Source organism: Saccopteryx leptura, chromosome 11 (genome assembly GCF_036850995.1).
Source record: "Saccopteryx leptura isolate mSacLep1 chromosome 11, mSacLep1_pri_phased_curated, whole genome shotgun sequence".
NCBI lineage: Eukaryota > Metazoa > Chordata > Mammalia > Chiroptera > Emballonuridae > Saccopteryx > Saccopteryx leptura.
The window spans coordinates 68894937-68916944 of NC_089513.1; the positions used below are offsets into that span (position 1 = coordinate 68894937).

General features: G+C 45.2%; 1 protein-coding gene across 2 annotated transcripts; it reads right to left on the bottom strand.

Annotated features, from left to right (window-relative positions):
• Positions 1-6967: 6967 nt before the first annotated feature.
• Positions 6968-20210, bottom strand: C11H1orf162 (chromosome 11 C1orf162 homolog). Of its 2 annotated transcripts, none has more exons than XM_066352611.1 (6): positions 20044-20210; positions 15120-15188; positions 13904-13973; positions 8040-8137; positions 7729-7778; positions 6968-7509 (listed from the first exon to the last, which is right to left on the bottom strand). In XM_066352611.1, exons 1-6 carry the CDS (start codon positions 20153-20155, stop codon positions 7345-7347), a joined length of 564 nt encoding a protein of 187 aa, XP_066208708.1. In that variant the 5' UTR covers positions 20156-20210; the 3' UTR covers positions 6968-7344. The 2 variants fall into 2 exon arrangements, with proteins under 2 accessions (XP_066208708.1, XP_066208709.1); XM_066352612.1 differs by having other exon boundaries at positions 13904-13963; positions 15116-15188; positions 20044-20207.
• Between the last annotated feature and the right edge of the window lie 1798 nt (positions 20211-22008).

Sequence of the window (22008 nt, forward strand, 5' to 3'; positions counted from 1 at the left end):
GACCGAGTAACCTGTTGCTTGAGCCAGCGACCTTGAGTCCAAGCCGGTGAGCTTTTTTGCTCAAACCAGATGAGCCTGCGCTCAAACTGGCGACCTCAGGGTCTCGAACCTGGGTCCTCCACATCCCAGTCCGATGCTCTATCCAATGTGCCACCACCTGGTCAGGCCCACCCCCCTTTTTTTTTAACAGCCTGGGCCACCTTTTACTTCTCTGGACCCATTTTCTTTTCCATTACTTGAGGACCCCGTTCTCATACTCCCCAGGATTTTTCATTCAGACATTCAACTCATCAATTCAATAAACAAGGACCTAGTGGTAGGATCCAAAGATGAGGAAAAACAATGACATGTGTCTCCGTGGAGCTGATGCTGTACAGTGGGAGGGAGACAAACTAGCTCTCTCTCTCTCTCTCTCTCTCTCTCTCTCTTACACACACACACAATGTAAAATTGTCAGCTAGAAGAAGTACGGTAGAGACACGTGATGCTATCCAGGTTGAGGCGATGGAACCCAGCCCTTTTTCGCAAGGAGCAGCCCAACCTGCTCTAACCAGAGCCTGCTTCCTCACCGTCCAGTGACTGAGGCACGGCGGCCTGAATCCCTCTGGCTTTGACAACCCTGGGTCCTGAAAGAGTCCAGTAGCGGTCACACCACCAAAGCCTAGTGAGCGGTGAAGGCTAGCCCATTGTACCCAGCTCTCCTATTGACCAACCGACAAGCTTCTGAGTCATGACAATGTGATTTCAGCCGTGAGGACAAACTTCGGTGTTTAGTCTCCACAAAGACTTCACAAGAGAGTTGGCGCCTTCGGCTGAGACACCCTCCGTTGGACTAGGCAATACACCTCAACTCCGTTTCTCCTCTCTGTGTCCAACAAAGCGGACACCTCCTGGAAAGCCCTCTCCTGTGTCCTGACTCCAAAAGACATGGCTCAAAGTGGACCGATGGGACCGAAGATGTCTTTTATTTAGTTCACAAGCAATGGGATGCTCCACTAGAGTCACCATGACAACCGGCCCACATCTGCAGCTAGGTAAGAACGGTGGTAGCCAAAGGAGCCACACCAGACCACGCCTGTGCAAGGCGAGTCAGAGGACACCTCCAGACCTTAGTTCTCATGCAGCCGGCCAGCCAGAAGCCAGGAGGAGGGGCAGAATCTTGGAGAGGGGGCCCAGGAGGTCACTTGTATTTAATATGTGAGCCAATCAACTTCTAACCAGCGTTGAATGAACTCCAAAGTATGACTAACTTCTCCCGGGATGTCACTGGAAAAGTATTTCTGGAAACATTTCTGTTCAAGCACAGTACCCCAATTTATTCCCAAATTGGCATTAGGTGCTGTCTTACCCCCCAACAGGGAGGGAGACAGGCTGGAGCCGTGGCTCTCAGATTCTCTTGGTGGAAAGATTGTCCTGTTATGGGAAATTGCCCCAGACCGAATGGATGCTGCTTTTGATCAGTGAGAAACCAAAATGCGAAAACTAAAGTGAAATATTCATTCAAATCAGGGAGCACAACTCCAGACCCAGACATCAGCCACTGAGGGTGCAAGTGAGGTTATATCGTCATTAACGCCTGCATCGCCAAAGCTCTGAACTCACGCTCGCATGTCTGCACCCTCTCCCCACGGGAGTTCCCAGGGTGGCCCCATCACTGCCTCTGCTGCCTTCATACAAACCCTGCTCCTCTGGTCTCCTCCAAGAGGGTGCTGGCCAGTCTCAGCTCTCAGGATGCTCAGCTGGCCCTCTGGTCTGAGCAGGGCCGGGACAGGGAGGTTGGTTCTGGCATGAGGCTGCACACACCCTCCATGTTTAGGTCCGGGCGCTCACAAAGTCTTCCATGAACACAGCTCTTTCAGAGTCCACCCTAAAGGGCCCCTCTCTCTAGGCAGAGCACTCGATGCTGGCCGACAGCCTGACGGGAAGGAGAGGGAATGTGGGCATCATCTCCTTCCTGCATCCCTGTGTTTCTGTACAGCCAGGCCCTCTTCCTCCCAGGATCTCAGGTCAAACCTCAAAAGTGCTGCTTGACCAGATGGTGATGCAGTGGATAGAGCATTGGCCTGGGATACTGAGGACCTAGGTTCGAAGCCCCGAAGTTGCCAGCTTGAGCGCAGGGTTGCCTGCTTGAGTGTGGGATTGTAGTCATGACCCCATGATCGCTGGCTTGAGCCCAAAGGTCGCTGGCTTGAAGCCCAAGGTTGCTGGTTTGAGCATGGGGTCAGTGGCTCAGCTGGAGTCTGCCGGTCAAGGCACACATGGGGGGAGGGAGTCAACGGACAGCTAAGGTGTTCGCATCTCTCTCTCTTCCTGTCTGTCTTTCTCTGTCTGTCTGTTTCCCCTTCTCTTAATGAGAAAAGGAAAAAAGGAAATCAAAAGTGCTATCATATTCCTCAGCCACCAAACAACCCCACCCCATCCCCTGCAACCATGTACTGAACTTACATAAAGAGCCACTAGCCCACGGGCTCTGCAAATAACACTCCTGTCTGGGCTCAGTTAGGACCTCTGGTGACACCAGGCAAAACAGCAGACAGCTATCCACCTTCTAGGTGTCTGGGAAGACTGACATTCACCTCCCTGGAAAACTATTTCTCTGAGAGCCCTACGGATTTGTTCCCTCATCTACGAAGACTTTTTCCGTCTTTAGCCAATAATTTTCCACTCATTTTATTCTCCAGCAAGGCTACCTGTACACCATTTTCCATGCAAAGGGGACAAAAACAGCTTCATACTCATAGTGCTGTGCTGTTACAAATGGGAAGCTTCAAGAAACCAGAGGGCAGAACAACGACTCTGACCTTTCATGTGCAAGTGTACTGCCCTAGGACAAGGCTGAGTCTTCCTCTCTGAGCTTTTTTACGGCACTGGCTCTGAACTGGAAGGCTGGAGTGGCTTCTAGCTTCGGGTTTGGTAGCACTGTTTGATGTCAGCCTAGAGTCTGGGATCAGGTGACAGAGTGGCGCCCCCTAGCGGGTGCTCCCAGCCTGGGAAGAATAGAACTCATTGGGCTCTGCTGCCCTCTTGGGGCTGGCCGCTCAGCTGTGCTGCGGGCTCTCCACAAGACCAGGGGTCCCCAAACTTTTTACACAGGGGGCCAGTTTACTGTCCCTCAGACTGTTGGAGGGCCGGACTTTAAAAAAACTATGAACAAATCCCTATGCACACGGCACATATCTTATTTTAAAGTAAGAAAACAAAACAGAAGTAGTACCGTACGTGAGCAACGCCGCGCTTTGCATCCGCATCCTGTGCTCCTCTCACTGACCACCAGTGAAAGAGGTGCCCATGGTCAAGGCACATATGAGAAAGCAATCAATGAACAACTACGGTGTCGCAATGAAAAACTGATGATTGATGCTTCTCATTTCCGTTCCTGTTTGTCTATCCCTATCTATCCCTCTCTCTGACTCTCTCTCTGTCCCTGTAAAAAATTAAAAAGAAAAAAAAAAGTCACAGGAGAGTTTTATGGGAAAGCCTAGTCCTTCCATCCCTTCCCTCAGTCCTTCAGTAATCAAGTGACATGGGGCAATCACCAGACCAGTGAACAGTGTTTTCTTCTGGAGACATACTGAGTATATGCAAATACGGGTGGGTGCATGTGCGCGCGCATGCGCACACACAGCATTTGCTACATGAATAAAGAATATGCAAATTCTGTTCAATAGCGTGCCCTTTTCATACAACAGTATCACTTAGAGATATATATTTTTTTCTTACCACCTAAGTAAAGAGCTGCCTCCTCCTTTTTATGGCTACATTGTACTCCATCCCTTCTCAATAAACATTGAGGGTTTCCTCAGTCTTTCACTGTTCAGAGTCCAGCACAATCGGTAAATGTGTGAATGCCGGGGCCAGCCTACCTGGGTAGGGTCCTTGTGCCTCATGCTGGCGGTGTGACCTCGGGCAAGCAATTTCACCCTCTGTGTGCCTCCATTTATGAATCTAAATGGTAAGAATAACTGTAACCTAAGGCCCTGGCTGGGTAGTTCAGTTTGTTAGAACACTGTTCTGGTATGCCAAGGTGGAGGGTTCAATCCCTGATCAGGGCACATACAAGAATCAACCAATGTCTGGCTTGTGGTGGCACAGTGGATAGAGCATGGACCTGGAACTCTGAGCTCATGGGTTTGAAACCATGGGCTTGCCGAGTCAAGGCACATGTGACAAGCAACCAATGAACAGCTAGAGTGAAGCAACAATGAGTTGATACTTCCCATCCCCCCACCTCAGTAAAATCAATAAATAAAATCTTAAAAAAAAGAATTAATGAATGCATAAGTAAATGGAACAACAAATCCCTCTCTTCCGCCCTCCCTCTTTTTAAAACCAATAATAATAATTTAAAAAACCCTGTAATTTAGTTTTGTGAGGATTCCACAAATACACGCCAAGCATTTAGAATACTATTCAGAATATAATAAGCCTCACTGAGTTTTAGCCAATTTGATGAATGGTATAATTAAAATTAGAGGTATCAGGGAGGCAGAAATGTTCCTCTACCTTTCAACAGAAGACCTCTTAACAGAGAAAATCAAATTTGATTTTGTGCGCACAGTAACCCCATACACATGAGTCAGAGAACCCACATACATGTGAGATCAGAAATAGAAAGGGGGAATGAGGTATATAAGACAGTCTGAGCTGTGTTAGGGCAGCAGAGGAGAGGAGGGTAATTCACGGGATGATAAGAAGAGCAGATATTCAGTAATTAAATGTTTGCCCTTTCATACAAACAGGTCATAAAAAGTTATTTCTGGTGATAACTCTTTTATTTTAAGTGAGAGAAGGGGAGATAGTGAGACAGACTCCCACATGTGCCTTAACTGGGATCCACTTGGCAACCCCTGTCTGGGGCCTATGCTTGAATCAACTGAACTATTTTTAGTGCCTGAGGCATACACTTGAACCAGTCAAGCCACTGGCTGTGACAGAGGAAGAGAGAGATAGAGAAGTGGTAGAGGGAAGGGGAGAAAAGCAGATGGTGGCTTCTCAGGTGTGCCCTGACTGGGAATTGAACTCGGATGTCCATACGCCAGGCTGATGCTCTGTCCACAGAGCCAGCCAGCCAGGACTGGTGATCACTCTTATTATGAGCAAGACCTCTAATTTAAATTCTCAAGGGAGAGGTAAAAAGTTTCTCAATTGCCTTCAGCATGAAATAATACACATGCCAAAGTGGCACATTGTGGCTGACACCTGTTCTGAACCCCTTCACAGGCGACTTTCCACATGTTTAAGTAAGATAAATTTTTAGAAATAGAATTGAAAACATTGTTAGCTATTGCCAAACTGCCTTCCACAGTAGTTGCATCAATGGACTCTCCCACCAGTAATATGTACATGTCTTGGTTCCCACAATCTTGCTCAGTTTGTTAACAAACACTGTGAATTTTGCCAGTCTTATTGAGGGAAAATATCTATCTATAGTTCTTGTCACTGTTTCTCTTATGATGAAATTTGAGTATCTCTTCATATGTGTAAAAGTCATATTTTCTTTTCTGTGAATTGCCCAACCTTATCCTTTGTTCTTTTTTTTTCTTTTGATTGTTCTATTGAGTTGTTGAGCTCTTAATTATACTAAGAAAATCAGCCCTCAGTCTATGAGATGCTTTGCAAATATTTTCCCATTTGTCCTATGTCTTTGAATGGTATTTCCCAAGTTAAGTTCATCTTTTCTGGTTTCTGGGCTTTGTGTCATATATTCAAAGGCATGCTCCATTGTGAGATTATTTTTAATTTTATTTATTTATTTATTTTTACAGAGACAGAGAGAGAGAGGGAGAGAGAGGGATAGACAGGGACAGACAGACAGGAACGGAGAGATGAGAAGCATCAACCATCAGTTTTTCGTTGCGACACCCTAGCTGTTCATTGATTGCTTTCCCATACGTGCCCTGACCGCGGGCCTTCAGCAGACCGAGTAACTCCTTGCTGGAGCCAGCGACCTTGGGTCCAAGCTGGTGAGCTCTTGCTCAAACCAGATGAGCCCGCGCTCAAGCTGGCACTTCGGGTCTCGAACCCGAATCCTTCCGCATCCCAGTCCGATGCTCTATTCACTGCGCCACCGCCTGGTCAGGCTATTTTTAAAATTCATACTTTCTTTTAGTACTTAAATGATTTTCTTACAGTTAAATTTTTGACACATCTGGAATCTGTTTGATATAAGGAGTGAGAAATGGATCCAACTATATTTTCATCTACCTGGCTACTGACTTGTCTCAATACCATTAGTTGAATATGCTATTTCCTCCCAAATGATTGGATATGCCATCTTCATCATACTCTGAATTTCCTATGTGTTTCGGTCGATTTCGGGTCTTCTTATTCTATTCTAATGGTTTATTCATTCATGTACTACTGACACATCATTTTAATTAGTCTTAATATGCTTAATAAAACAGTACTTTCAGTTAACTTTTAGGGGTAGGCTTCCCATATTACTTTTACTTATTTTCCTGGATTTGCTTTTTTGGTTATTGTTAATATAGGAACTTTAGAGAGTAATCTTGCTGAGGAAAAAATAATCTTATTGGTGTTTTTGCTGGGGTCGTCTGGAATTACCTATTGGGGTTGGGGGAATAATAATTAGATTAATTTTGAGTCCCCATGAAATGTTACGCATGTCTCATGCGACGGTGGGGAGGTGAACGTCTGCATGTGAATAGTGGTTTATGCCACAGGGGCTCCTGTTTTTGTGGACCTCCGGGATACACAGAGGACTCACTTACATCTCATTTATTCTCACTCTAAGAGGCGTTTTCTGTTCTGTCTTCAAGATGAAGGAATTGAAGCTTTACAAGCTTAGTGAACTTGCCCAGAGGAATGTAGCTAGTTAACGGGCGGAGCCGAGACCCGTGCCGGGTCCCGCCCTGGGCTTGAGCACCACGGACTCAGTTAGTTTCCTGCAGCTGTGGCAGAGGCTGGACCTCTGGCCCTGATATCTGGAGGAGACAGGGACACGGGATGAGGAAGGAACCAACCCGGAAGGGGGTCTGCTTTTATTTGTAACTCTCGCTGGATGGCTCATTTGGTGAATTCCTCCCAAGTTGATGGACAGCACTGAGTGAACACTCCTCGGGCACTGGGCTGTAGCACACACTCTGGAAGAGGACAGAGGGAGGCAGTCTCGGCCCTCAGGGGGCTAACATGCTGTTAGTCCAAGCGGGAGGGCCAACAATCCTTTCTCAGAAAAGACTGACCCCGGGGTCACAAAACTGCCGGCTAAGACTGCCGGATGGCACCCAAACACCTCCATCTGCGGGTTCATCCAGATCGTGGTCCAAGATGTCTAGAAAGGGAAAGCGACGTGTGCAGATGGAGCTGGCGTGAGAGGACCTGGATTCAAGCTTTGTTGGCGACGCTGGGTGAGTTTGGCACGTTAATCTGAGCATAGACAATGGAGTCCGAGGCTGCAGAACGGTTCGCCATCGAGTGGTCTGTCTTCTCTGTTGAGATGCTGAAAGCCATGCCGGCGGAGGTAGGTTGCTTTTCCCGGCTGGAGGACAGCTGCGGAGGAAGGAGGGGGCGGAGTGAGCGAGGTCGATTCGGAGGACTGTGTCCCTCTAGAAGGCAGGGCCTCTCCACAAGCAACTAGAAAGCTTTGGTTAGAAGAACCACGTGACTGGCATCCGGGAAGCAATAGCACTAGTCTGGGGGACAAGGCACAGAGGGCCCGTCCAACGGCAGTGGGTCTCCAGTGTCACGGAAACCGCGTGGTCACCTTACCTTGGCAAGTGAATCCGAGTGAGGATCCAGAGCCTGGTGACTTGAGTGACCTGCCACAGTGCGAAAGGGACAAGTCTCACCAGTGGGGTCTGGAGGAATTGGAAGCCTCTCCTTCAGTCTTGGGTGAAGGGGTGGGCCAGGTGGAGGGGTTGCAGGTGGGAAAGGCAGAGGGTCGGGAGGGCAGGCGGGAAATGAAGGGCTTCGAATCTGCAGCCTTGTCCCCTCCCTCTCGTTATCCACTCAGGGCTGAGTCTATTCTCGTTGGTTAGAGAAGGAGAGAAGAGCTGCCCCATCTCCTGGAGCCCGCTTACCTTTCCTGTAGCACTTTACAATGAGGAGGACAAGGGCCATCAGCAGCAGGGTCAGCAGAATCCCAGCAAAAAAGGCTAAGACCAAATGAAGTTCTTTGCTGTTGGGGCAAAGGAAGGGGGCAGATGACCTTCTGGGCTTTGTGAAGGCCCTTCCTGAAGACCAGGGTGTAACTTTTCTCTCCTGTGGGCAAACCTCTGAAATGGCTCTCAGATTGGATTTTAATTTCCACCTTCACCCACTGGTCTTCAAGTTTCTGGTTTCGAGTTCCAGATACGTTTGAGGACTCAGTGGAAGCCGTGGACTCTCCTTCCCCTCAAGAAATGTTCCTAGTTCTCAAACTATTCCAAAAAATTGAAGAAGAGGGAAGGCTCCCAAACTCATTTTATGAGGCCAGCATTATCCTGGTACCAAACCCAGGCAAAGACGCTTCAAAAAAAATAAAATAAAACTATAGGCCATGAACACAGATGTAAAAATCCTCAACAAAATATTAATAAACTGAATTCAGACATGCATTAATAAGATCATACATTATGATCAAGTGGGATTTATTCCTGGGATGCAAGGCTGGTTTAATAGCCACAAATCAATTAATGTGATATACCACAGAAACAAAATGAAAACAAACAGACAAACCCCATATGGTTATATCAATAGATGCAGAAAAAAACATTGGACAAAAATCTAACATTGATTTATGATAAATACTCTCAACAAAGTGAGGAAAGAGGAAACATACTTCCATATAATAACCGTTATATGTAATAAACCAGAGATAACATTGTACCCAATGGTGAAAAGCAAAAAGCTTTTTCTCTAAGATTAGAAATAAGACAGAATGTCCACATGCATCACTTTTATTTAACATTGTATTGGAAGTCCTAGCCACAACAATCAGACAAAAGAAAAAAAAAAGAAAGAGAAAGGAAAGACATCCAAATTGGAAAGGAAAAAGTAAAACTGTCATTATTTGCAGATGACATGATTTATATAGAGAGAACAATAACAAAATTCACCAAAGACTATTAAAATAAATGAATTCACTTAAAATAAATGAATTCAGTAAATAGAAGAACACAAAATTAATATTCATAAATTGGTTGCATTTTTATATACCAATAACAAACTCTCAGAAAAAAATTAAGAAAATCCTATTTACTATTGCAACAAGAATAAAATAACTAGGAATAAATTCAACCAAGGAGGCAAAAGACCTGTACCCCAAAACTACAAAAGTTGAAGAAAGAAATTGAAGAAGACACAAATCATGAAAGGCCATACTGTACTCATGATAAAGAAGAATTGACATTGTTAAAATGTCCATACTACTTAAAGCAATCTGTATGTATTCAATGAAATCCCTACCAAAATACCAATGTAATTTTTCACAGAACTAGAACAAATAATTCTAAAATTTATATGGAACCACAAAAGACCTTGAAGAGCCAAAGCCATCTTGAGAAAGAAGGACAAAATTTGAGGTATCACCATGTCTGATACCAAACTACACCAGAAGGCTATCATAATTAAAACAGCATGGCTTTGGCATCAAAAGAGACACACAGTTCCGTGGAACAGAGTACAGAATCCAGAAATAAGCCCACAGCTGTATGGTCGATCTATAACAAAGGAGGCAAGAATATACAGTGGGGTAAAAACAGACTCTTCAATAAACAGTGCTGGGAAAATTGGACAGACACATGCAAAAGAATGAAACTGTATTACTTTCTTACGTCATATACAAGAATAAACTCAAAATGGATTAAAGACCTAAATGTAAGATTTGAAACTGCCCCTGGCTGGTTGGCTCAGGAGTAGAGTGTTGGCCCAGCATGTGGGAGTCTCGAGTTTGATTCTCAGCCAGGACACACAGGAGTAGCGACCATCTGCTTCTCCACCCCCTCCCTCTCCCTTGTCACTCTCAATCTCTCTCTTCCCCTCCTGCAGCCAAAGCTCAATTGGAGCAAGTTGGCCCCGGGTGCTGAGGATGGCTCCATGGCCTCACCTCAGGTGCTAAAATAGCTCGGTTGCTGAGCAACAGAACACCGGCCCCAGGTGGGCAGAGCATCGCCCAATCGGGGGCTTGCCGGATGGATCCCGGTAATGGCACATGCCGGAGTCTGTCTCTCTGCCTCCCCGCTTCTCACTTAAGAAAAATTAAAACAAACAAAAAAAAGTCTTGAAACCATAAAACTCCTAGAAGAAAACATAGGCAGTAAATTCCTTGACATTCACTCTTAGTAATATTTTTTTGGATGTGTCTCCTTGGGCAAGAGAAACAAACGAACAGAAATAAACAAGTGAGACTACATCAAACTAAAAAGGTTTTGCACAACAAAGTTTTTAGCCCTGGCCGGTTGGCTCAGTGGTAGAGCGTCGGCCTGGCGTGCAGGAGTCCCGGGTTCGATTCCTGGCCAGGGCACACAGGAGAAGCGCCCATCTGCTTCTCCACCCCTCCCCCTCTCCTTCCTCTCTGTCTCTCTCCTCCCCTCCCGCAACCGAGGCTCCATTGGAGCAAAGATGGCCCGGGCCCTGGGGATGGCTCTGTGGCCTCTGCCTCAGGCGCTAGAATGGCTCTGGATGCAACAGAGCGATGCCCCAGATGGGCAGAACATCGACCCCTGGTGGGCATGCCGGGTGGATCCCGGTCGGGCGCATGCGGGAGTCTGTCTGACTGCTTCCCCGTTTCCAGCTTCGGAAAAATGAAAAAAAAAAAAAAACTTTTTAAAGGAAACCATAAAGAAAGAGATTAAGCAAAGATATATATATATTATATATATATATAATATATATAATATATATATATATAATATGTATACACAGACAACAGTGTGACAATAGCAAGAGGAAAAGGGGAGTGAGGGGGAGGGGGAGGGGCAAAGGGGGATGGGACGAAAGAGACTTTGCTTGGGGCCATGGGTGCACCATGCAGGCTGCAGATGATGCTTTACTGAGTTGCACGCCTGAACCTGTACTCCAATAAACTCAATTAAAAAAAATATATTTTTTTTAAAAAATGAAAAGACAACCTAATGAATGAGAGAAAATATTTGTTTGATGAGATATCCCATAAGGGGTTACTATCCAAAAAAGATAAGGAACTCATACAACTTAACACCAAGAAAACAAACCAATTAAAAATTGGGCAGATATTACCCAAAGCAATATACAAATTTAATGCAATTCCCATCAAAATTTCAATGACATTTTTTAAAGAAATAGAGCAAAAAATCATCAGATTTATATGGAACTATAAAAAACCCCTAATAGCCAAAGCAATCCTAAAGAAAAAGAATGAAGCTGGGGGCATTGCAACACCTGACTTCAAACTATATTATAGGGCCACGACAATCAAAACAGCATGGTATTGGCAGAAAAATAGACACTCAGACCAATGGAACAGAATAGAAAGTCCAGAAATAAAACCACATATATATATATATAGTCAAATAATTTTTGATAAAGGGGCTAACAACACACAATGGAGAAAAGAAAGCCTCTTCAATAAATGGTGCTGGGAAAACTGGAAAGCCACATGCAAAAGAATGAAACTGGACTAGAGTTTGTCCCCCTGTACTAAAATTAACTCAAAATGGATCAAAGATCTAAACATAAGACCTGATACAATTAAATGCATAGAAGAAGACATAGGTACTAAACTCATGGACCTGGGTTTTAAAGAGCATTTTATGAATTTGACTCCAAAGGCAAGAGAAGTGAAGGCAAAAATTAATGAATGGGACTACATCAGACTAAGAAGTTTTTGCTCAGCAAGAGAAACTGATAACAAAATAAACAGACAGCCAACTAAATGGGAAATGATATTTTCAAACAACAGCTCAGATAAGGGCCTAATATCCAAAATATACAAAGAACTCATAAAACTCAACAACAAACAAACAAACAATCCAATAAAAAAATGGGAAGAGGACATGAACAGACACTTCTTCCAGGAAGAAATACAAATGGCCAACAGATATATGAAAAGATGCTCATCTTCTTTAGTTATTAGAGAAATGCAAATCAAAACTGCAATGAGATATCACCTCACTCCTGTTAGATTAGCTATTATCAACAAGACGGGTAATAGCAAATGTTGGAGAGGCTGTGGAGAAAAAGGAACCCTCATTCACTGTTGGTGGGACTGTAAAGTAGTACAACCATTATGGAAGAAAGTATGGTGGTTCCTCAAAAAACTGAAAATAGAATTACCTTATGACCCAGCAATCCCTCTACTAGATATATACCCCCCAAACTCAGAAACATTGATACGTAAAGACACATGCAGCCCCATGTTCATTGCAGCATTGTTCACAGTGGCCAGGACATGGAAACAACCAAAAAGCCCATCAATAGATGACTGGATAAAGAAGATGTGGCACATATACACTATGGAATACTACTCAGCCATAAGAAATGATGACATCAGATCATTTACAGCAAAATGGTGGGATCTTGATAACATTATATGAAGTGAAATAAGTAAATCAGAAAAAACCAGGAACTGCATTATTCCATACGTAGGTGGGACATAAAAATGAAACTAAGAGACATTGATAAGAGTGTGGTGGTTACGGGGGGAGGGGGGAGAGGGAGAGGGAAAGGGGGAGGGGGAGGGGCACAAAGAAAACTATATAGAAGGTGACAGAGGACAATCTGACTTTGGGTGATGGGTATGCAACATAATTGAATGACAAGATAACCTGGACTTGTTATCTTTGAATATATGTATCCTGATTTATTGATGTTGCCCCATTAAAAAAATAAAATTATTTAAAAATAAATAAATAAAATGGAACAATGAAGTGGAAAAAAAAAATTGGGCAGACAACCCGAATAGACATTTCTCTAAAGGGGACACACAGATGGCCCAACAGACATATGAAAATATGCTCAACATCAGGGAAATAAAATATTAAAACCACAATGAAATACCACCTCATACTGGTCAGGATAGCTATCATCAATAAATCAACCTAGAAGTGCTGGTGAGGATGTGGAGAAAGGGGAACCCTCCTGCACTGCTGGTGGGATTGTAAATTGCTGCAGCCACTGTGGCAAATAGTATGGAGTTTCCTCAAAATATTAAAAATAGAACCATCTTATGACCCAGCGATTCTACTTCTGGGTATTTATTTGAAGAAATCCAAAACACTAATTTGGAAAGACATACTTGTGTACCCTGATGTTGACTACAGCATTGTTTATAATAGCCAAGAAATGGAAGCCACCCAACTGTCCACCAATAGATGAATGGATAAAGATATAATACACATACACAGACAACCACACACAGTGGAATATTAGCCATAAAAAAAGAATGAAGTCTTACCATTTGCGACAACACGGATGGACCTAAGAAGGTATTATGCTAAATGAAATAAATCAGACAGAGAAAGAAAAACAGCGACGATTTCACTTGTACGTGGAATCCAAAAAACAAAATAAACAAACAGCACAGAAACAAACTCACAGATAGATGCAGAGAACAAATTGATGGTTGACAGATGGGAGGGGGGCTGTCAGGATGTGTCATAATTTATATAAATGTGGAGTCCGTATGTTGTACACCAGAAACTAATATAATATGGTATGTCAACTGTAACTTATAAAAAATGCTCATAGGTGGCCCCGCACAGCAAATTTTATTTATAAACTTAGGCGATTCATGGATCTCTTGAGGCTTGGGGGGCCCTAGGTTAAGAAAAAACGCTATGAGGATAAAAAGCTGATTTAGTTCTTTCACTGTTTCTGGCCCCTCCTCCCCAGACGTCCCTCCCCAAGTCCCTAAGGCAAAGCTGTCAACACACAAAAATCAAACCCCATGTGGTACAAGATGAAATGGTGGGAGCCGCTCACTTACTTGGGGCTGTTGGAGAGGCAGGGTGGACAGGTCAGTCTTGGGGTTCTCGTGGTTTGGAGTCTCTGTCTGTCTGTGAGAGAGCAGGAAGAGGATTAGTGTATCTGCCACTTCTCATGAATATTTCCAGCTTTGGGGTCCCTGGGGGCCCCCCCACTATTGAAGCGACCTGGCAGAGAGTAATAATGGGGCTACAGCTCTGCACATGAGGCAACATTGTTCCTTAGATCCTGGATCCTTTAACATGGAAATCGGAGGTGGAACTTTTAAAAAGCCATCAGCTACATAAATCAAAGAAAGCCTAGCGTTTCTGCAGCCCGTATATGTTCCTTGATAAACAAAAATATTTGATAAACAAAACGATTTAAACAGGACTCCAAGGGAGATATGCTCCCGTGGATTTAAGCGGAGAGTCTCAAGGCCAGGGAATCAAGTAGCAAAACTGAATTTCAAAACTAGTGTTTCTCAAGGTCTTTGGGAATCTGACTTTGCACCTGTTGCCTTTTCTTGTTTGCTTGTTTATTTGTTTGCAGGGAAGCCAAAGACGCGATTTTTCCCAACACCTACACCACAAATGGGGTGGGTAGTGAGGGAAGCAAACTGGATTTCCACAAACTATCCAGCTGGTCCGATTTCAAGCACAGAGGTACCCTTCACTCAGCTTTGGAGGATCAGTGTTCTCTGGTTTCCTTGTACACTCTTGGCATTACTGCATCATGGTAAACTCTGGTCCTCCTGACTTCAGAAATGTGGTCCTGGCCCTGGCTGGTTGGCTCAGTGGTAGAGTGTCAGCCCGGCATGTTGATGTCCAGGGTTCGATTCTCAGTCAGGGCACACAGAAGTGACCTTCTGCTTCTTCACCCTTCCCCTGCCCCTTTCTGTCTCCCTCTCTCTTCTCCTCCCATAGCCATGGTTCAATTGGTTTGAGCACATCAGCCCCAGGAGCTGAGGATGGCTCTGTGGAGCCTCTACCTCAGGTGCTAAAAATAGCTCAGTTGCAAGCATAGCCCCAGATGGGCTGTGCAACCAGACAGGATTTGCAGGGTGGATCCCGGTCGGGGCACATGCAGAAGTCTGTTTATCTCCCCTCCTCTCACTTGGAAAAAAAGTAGAAGACGAGAAATGTGGTCCCATTATAACCTTTCAGCATGGTTTCCAGTTATTCCAGTTCATTCTAACTTGGCAGTGAGTCAGGTAATGGTTTCTATTCCAAACTTACCAGTGTCAGAGTCAGTTTTGGATTGATTTCCTCCCATGTTGTCTTCCCTTGGAAATAAAGATGGTACCTCTGGAAGAAAAAAAAATAGACGATACCTCTGAGAAAGCCTCGGAGGGAGAGGCCATGGGTGGAGGTGGGGTCAGCTGTGATCTCAATCGGAGAGCAGTAACTGAGAGAGAGGCAAGTTGTGGGCAGGTGTTCTAGTGAGGTCAGGGGTCACAGACTTTACATGGTGTGGTCACCCCAGCTCAGCAGCCAGTCCTCAGCTCTGCAGGTCCAGGAGCCTGATCTCATCAGGGCACCTAGAATTGACCGATTCCTCCAGAACTAACTCCCACCAACCCATTCACAGGAGACTGATGTATAAACTGAAATGAGTCCTGGCCGGTTGGCTCAGTGGTAGAGCGTCGGCCTGGCGTGCGGGGGACCTGGGTTCGATTCCCGGCCAGGGCACATAGGTGAAGCGCCCATTTGCTTCTCTACCCCCCCCTCCTTCCTCTCTGTCTCTCTCTTCCCCTCCCGCAGCCAAGGCTCCATTGGAGCAAAGATGTCCTGGGTGCTGGGGATGGCTCCTTGGCTTCTGCCCCAGGCGCTAGAGTGGCTCTGGTCGGGGCAGAGCATCGCCCCCTGGTGGGCGTGCCAGGTGGATCCCGGTCGGGTGCATGCGGGAGTCTGTCTGACTGTCTCTCCCTGTTTCCAGCTTCAGAAAAAAAATACAAAAAAAAAAAAATAAATAAATAAAATAAAATAAACTGAAATGACATAAGGAACACATTGGTGTAATAAATAACATTCTCTCATAACACATAAGGTAGACAATTAAACCCATAATTTTGCTTGGTAAACATTGAATTGAAATAAGAATGGGAAAAGAAGAATGAAAGTTTTTAACATTGTTGTCTAAATCTGATGCGTCCACCTCCTTCTCCCCTGGAGGTATCGAATAAACTGGACAAACTTGCTGTTGGAGGTCCTCCCAGACATTTCTATTCTGTTCACATACTGTCTTTTCGAGTGCGTCAATACCCTGGCCTAGGCTATGGTTCTATTTGCTATGTCAAGCCTTCTATATTTCCCCTCTTTGATTTATTTATTTGTATCAAAATGTATAAAGTACCGCCTGACCAGGCGGTGGCGCAGTGGATAGAGCGTCGAACTGGGATGCGGAAGGACCCAGGTTTGAGACACCGAGGTCGCCAGCTTGAGCGCAGGCTCATCTGGTTTGAGCAAAAAAAGCTCACCAGCTTGGACCCAAGGTCGCTGGCTTGAGCAAGGGGTTACTCGGTCAGCTGTAGCCTCATAGTCAAAGCACATATGAGAGAGCAATCAATGAACAACTAAGGTGTCACAATGAAAAATTAATGATTGATGCTTCTCATCTCTCTCTATTCCTGTCTGTCTGTCCCTGTCTATCCCTCTCTCTGACTCTCTCTCTGTCTCTGTAAAAAAATAAAACAAACAAACAAAAAACCATATAAAGTACCAAAAAGCAGAAAAGTTAAATCATACAAACTCCACTATCCATGGTTAACATTTCAATGTCTTTCCTTTTGGCTGTATTTCTATGAATTTAAAATGTTTTTTTGTATTTTTACTTTTTCCCAGTTTTATTGAGATATAACTGACATATCACATTGTATTAGTTTTAGGTGTACAAGTTAATGATTGGATGTGCACATATATTGCAAAATGATCACCAAATTAATCTAGTTAATATCTATAACCTCACAGAGTTACAAGTTTTTTTTTCTTGTGATAAGAATATTTAAGATCTAGCCCTGGCTGGTTGGCTCAGTGGTAGAGCGTCAGCCTGACGTGCAGGAGCCCTGGGTTCAATTTCCGCCCAGGGCACACAGGAGAAGCGCCCATCTGCTTCTCCACCCCTCCCCCTCTCCTTCCTCTCTGTATCTCTCTTCCCCTCCTGCAGCCGAGGCTCCATTAGAGCAAAGTTGGCCCGGGTGCTGGGGATGGCTCTATGGCCTCTGCCTTAGGCGCTAGAATGGCTCTGGTTGTGGCAGAGCAATGCCCCAGATGGGCAGAGCATCGCCCCCTGGTGGGCATGTCTAGTGGATCCCAATCGGGCGCATGCGGGAGTCTGTCTGACTGCCTCTCCGTTTCCAACTTCAGAAAAATACAAAAAAAGAATATTTAAGATCTATTCTCTTAGCAACTTTCAAATACACAATACAATATTATCAACTTCAATCACCGTGCTGTACACTACGTATTTATCTTGTAACTACAGGTGTGTACCTTTGACCACCTTCAAACTTTCTCCCCCACCCCACGTTCCACCCCCCTCAGTCTCTGACATCTGTTCTCTGTATATACAAGTTTGGCTTTTAAAGATTCCACATATAGCCTGACCAGGTGGTGGTGCAGTGGATGGAGTGTCGGACTGGGACAAGGAGGACCTACATTCAAAACCCCAAGGTCGCCAGCTTGAGCGCAGGCTCATCTGGTTTGAGCAAGGCTCACCAGCTTGAACCTAAGGTCACTGGCTTGAGCAAGGGGTCACTTGGTCTGCTGTAGCCCTCCGGTCAAGGCACATATGAGAAAGCAATCAATGAACAACTACAGTGCTGCAACAAAAAAATTGATGCTTCTCATCTCTCTTCCTTCCTGTCTGTCTGTCCCTATCTGTCCCTTTCTCTGTCTCTGTCACACACACACACACACACACACACACACACACACACACACACACACACACTCTACGTATAAGTGAGATCATAAGAGTGTGTGTCTTTTATGTATCTTTAAAAGACTAGTGCCTGACCAGGTGGTGGCGCAGTGGATAGAGCGTCGGACTGGGACACAGAGGGCCCAGGTTTGAGACCCCGAGGTTGCCAGCTTGAGTGCGGGCTCATCTGGTTTGAGCAAAGCTCACCAGCTTGGACCCAAGGTCGCTGGCTTGAGCAAGGGGTTTCTTGGTCTGCTGTAGCCCCACCGCGAAGGCACATATGAGAAAGCAATCAATGAACAACTAGGGTGTCACAATGAAAAACTAATGATTGATGCTTCTCATCTCTCTCTGTTCCTGTCTGTCATTATCTATCCCTCTTTCTAACTTTCTCTCTGTCTCTGTAAAAAAACAAAAAAAAAGACTAGTGAAGATATTTCTTCATATTTTTTTTTTTTTTAGACTAAGCTTTTTATCATAGGCATTCTCCCATGCCACTGAAAACCTTCTGTAAGCATTTTTCATGGTGATGGGACTTTCTGTTACAGCTATGTACTATAGGTTGCTTAACCAGTTCCCTGCTTGTTGATAAGTGTTGTTTTTACTTTTATTATGATTTACATTTTATTATTATTATTTTTTTTCTTAAGTGAGAAGCAGGGAGGCAGAGTGACAGATGCCCACCTGTGCCTGACCAGGATCTACCCCACAAGCCCCTACCAGGTGATGCTCTGTCCATCTGGAGCCATTGCTCTGTTGCTCAGCAACTGAGCTATTTTAGCACCTGAAGTGAGGCCATGGAGCTATCCTCAGTGCCTGGGGTCAACTTGCTCCAATTGAGCCATGGCTGCAGGAGGGGAAGCAAGATAGTGAGAGAGAAGGGAGAGGGGGAGGGGTGGAGAAGCAGATAGCAGATAGTTGTTTCTCCTGTGTGCCCTGATAGGGAATCAAACCCAAGATGTCCACTCACTGGGGTGATGCTCTACCACTGAGCCAACCGGCTAGGGCCCTATTTTACAATAAAATAAAACAATTATAGGAGGCTACCATTTTACTTCATATTAAATCCATGGTAAGAATTTTTGGCTCTACTCTATCAGTTGTATTTTAAGGTAATTTACTTAGACAACAAATGCCATCAATTATTTAATTGTTCAGCTCTCAAAAGTGAATCAATTTCCAAGTCTTTCGACATGGTGGAGGGTCGGGAGCAGGACCTCGTTGCCACGGACCAGTAGCAACAGCAACGTTATATCAAGGGCCGTACAATTCAGCCAAACTTTTTTTGATCATGCACGTAGGACAATAAGACAGGTGCCAACAGAGGAATCAGGTGAGAACCCGGAGCCAGGAGAGCAGGCAGCCCACCGCGCGCGGCAGATTCAGCAGTGGTAACGATCTTTCCAGCTCTTTTTTTTTTGCTCCTTTTTCATTTACAAGTGGACAGTGCTCTTTGTAAAGCACCACACAGTATTCCTAGACCATTTTAAATGTATTGAAATATGTGTTTCTCCTAAACAGAGTATGAACTTATCCTATGAACTTCCGCGAGACCATACCACTGAAGGGGATAGTAGGTTCCTGTAAAATCTCAACCTTCAGGGCCTGGCCGGGCAGCTCAGTATGTTGGAGCATCGTCCTGAAGCGCCGAGGTTGTGGGTTCCATCCCCAGTCCGGGCACACACAGGAAGCAACCGATGAATGCATAAATAAGTGGAACAAATGAATGCTTCCCTCTCCTTCTCTCTCTCCCTCTCTGTCTCTCTAAAATCATCACTAAACAATAATTAAAAAAAATTAACCTTTGCATCAGGTGCTCTGAATTCACAACTTCCCAAAGAAATGGGAGCACAGGTACCTCAAAGAAGATTTGGGCCACCCCACCCTGAAAGACAAAACCATCATACAAGCTGCCACAGGGTGACAGCTACTCACAGATCCAGGCTAAGAAGAGAAGGAAACACGTTTCCTTGTAAAAATAACACTCACACACGTGATAGAAACATCAATTCAAGTCGAAACAATGCTAAATACAGCTTCTCACAGTTTGTCCGGCACCGGAGAATCTTCCTGATTGCCACTAAATTCAACTCAGTGCAGACATTCAAACACAGCCCTTTCCCCACCAAGTAAAGTTGAAAAGAACAAAACAATGACAGAAACCACTAACAACCCAATGTCACTCCCCTCTGGTGAACGATTATTTTGTCTAGGTGAAAAGCACGGGGTAAACGTTTTTACCTTGTAAGATGAAGTCCCGTCCTGCGCAGCCGCACGGGGTAAACTCATTTACCTTGTAGGAAGTCCCGTTGTGCGAAGCCACGCTCTGAAAGTGGTCTTGCGCTTGCTTCATAGCTCCTCCTAGTTTTCAGAAATGATGAAATAATTCCTGCCACAGCCACCATCAAGCCACGCGTTGCAAAATCTACAAAACTTGAGAGCACACTTCCTCTTTGAGGCCAGCACTATTTTTGTAATCCTATAAGTAGAGCACTTCTGTATCTTCTGAGGCAGGAACGTCAGAGCGCAAGGGATAAGACAAGTGCATTTCTAGTTAAGTACACGTCGCATGCCAGATACTATGGGGATGGGGGGTCACGGCGGTATGACACGCTCATTGTCATCAAGCATCGCAGTATAATGTTCTTTATTCTAACCGCGGAGATGAGGTGAATCATCATCTCCCCGGCAGTAGTGGTCAGGGTTAAGCACCAGTTGTGCAGACTGTGTGTTAGGAGCGTGGGGAGCTCTTCAATGAAAAGCAAATCATTTATAAACATTTTTTCATGAAACAATATTAAAAATATGCTCATTAAGTGAACACAATTCATCGTCCAGCGGGCTAGGTGCTGTATCTGAGCACCAGGCAGAGTGGTGCCTCCCAGAGCCCCGTGGAACTGAGAAGAGACACAATGGCCAGGTGAGCGAGAGATGAGCCGCGGGCCCTGTTACGGGCCATAAAGAAAAGCAGGACACCGTGCCCGAGAGTAAACGGGAGAATGTCTTCAGGTAAAATGGGCGACCTGGGGCGGCCTGTGTGAGGAGCAGATGGTACACCCAGAGCCAGAGGGCAGGATGGAGTCGGCCAGAGCCCAGGCAGGACGGGGGCAGGGCCACCCACAGGTCCAGGGGAAGAGCTAGCAGAGCTGAGCAAGTCACGTGAGGCTGCGTGTGGATGGGGCTTGGATGGAGGGAGGAGAAACTTAGTGAGCAGAGCACCAGGCCCTGGACTCGTTGCTGGGATTCAAGTGATGTGTTTCTGAGACATCAGCATGGTTCAAGGGTGGGCATTTGTAATGGCTGGGAAGTAAAAATCAATAGTAAAGGTGGATGTCAGCCAGGATGTGGAGGTCTTTCAATCCAAGCAAGAAATATATTTTAGCCTGACCAGGCAGTGGTGCAGTGGATAGAGTGTCAGCCTCAGATGCAGAGGACCCAGGTTCGAAACCCTGAGGCTGTTGGTTTGAGTGTAGGCTCATCTGGCTTGAGTGCAGGGTCTCTGGCTTCACTGTGGGATCATAGACATGACTCCATGGTCACTGGCTTGAGCCCAAAGGTCACTAGCTTAAAGCCCAAGGTTGCTGGCTTGAGCCCAAGGTTGCTAGCTTGAGCAAGGGGTCACTCGCTCTGTTGGAGCCCCCTGGTCAAGGCACATATTAGAAAGCAGTCAATGAACAACTAAGGTGCCACAATGAATTGATGCTTCTCATCTCTCTCCCTTCCTGCCTGTCTGACCCTGTCTGTCTGTCTTTATCTCTCTCGCTAGGAAAAAGAAAAAAGAAAAAAGTATATTTTAAGTGTTAATAAGGAACCACTAAAGGTTTTCGAATTGGCCTTTGAGGAAGACTGTACACATCCCAGAAGATAAACTGTGGGTAGAAAAGGAGACAGGGAAATAAGTGGGAGAGTAGGGTAGTGGTTTAATCTTTAACACAGGCGTGAGCAGCAGGCGTGGGGAGGAACCCACAGGAATCCTGCGGTGAGACTGGGCACAGCTAACCAAATAGCGGGTTGAGTCAACGATTAACGTCAAGTGTTTGATTCTCAGCAGCTGAGAGAATCCATGTTTTCATTCACTCCGCCGTGAGCAATTACTTTGTGTCCCATGTGAGCCTAAGTCCTGAGGACGTAATGGTGAGCACAAAGCAGCCCTTTTCCAGCCTTCAAGGATGAGAAAGTCCTTTCCCGACCAGTGAAGGAGGCTGT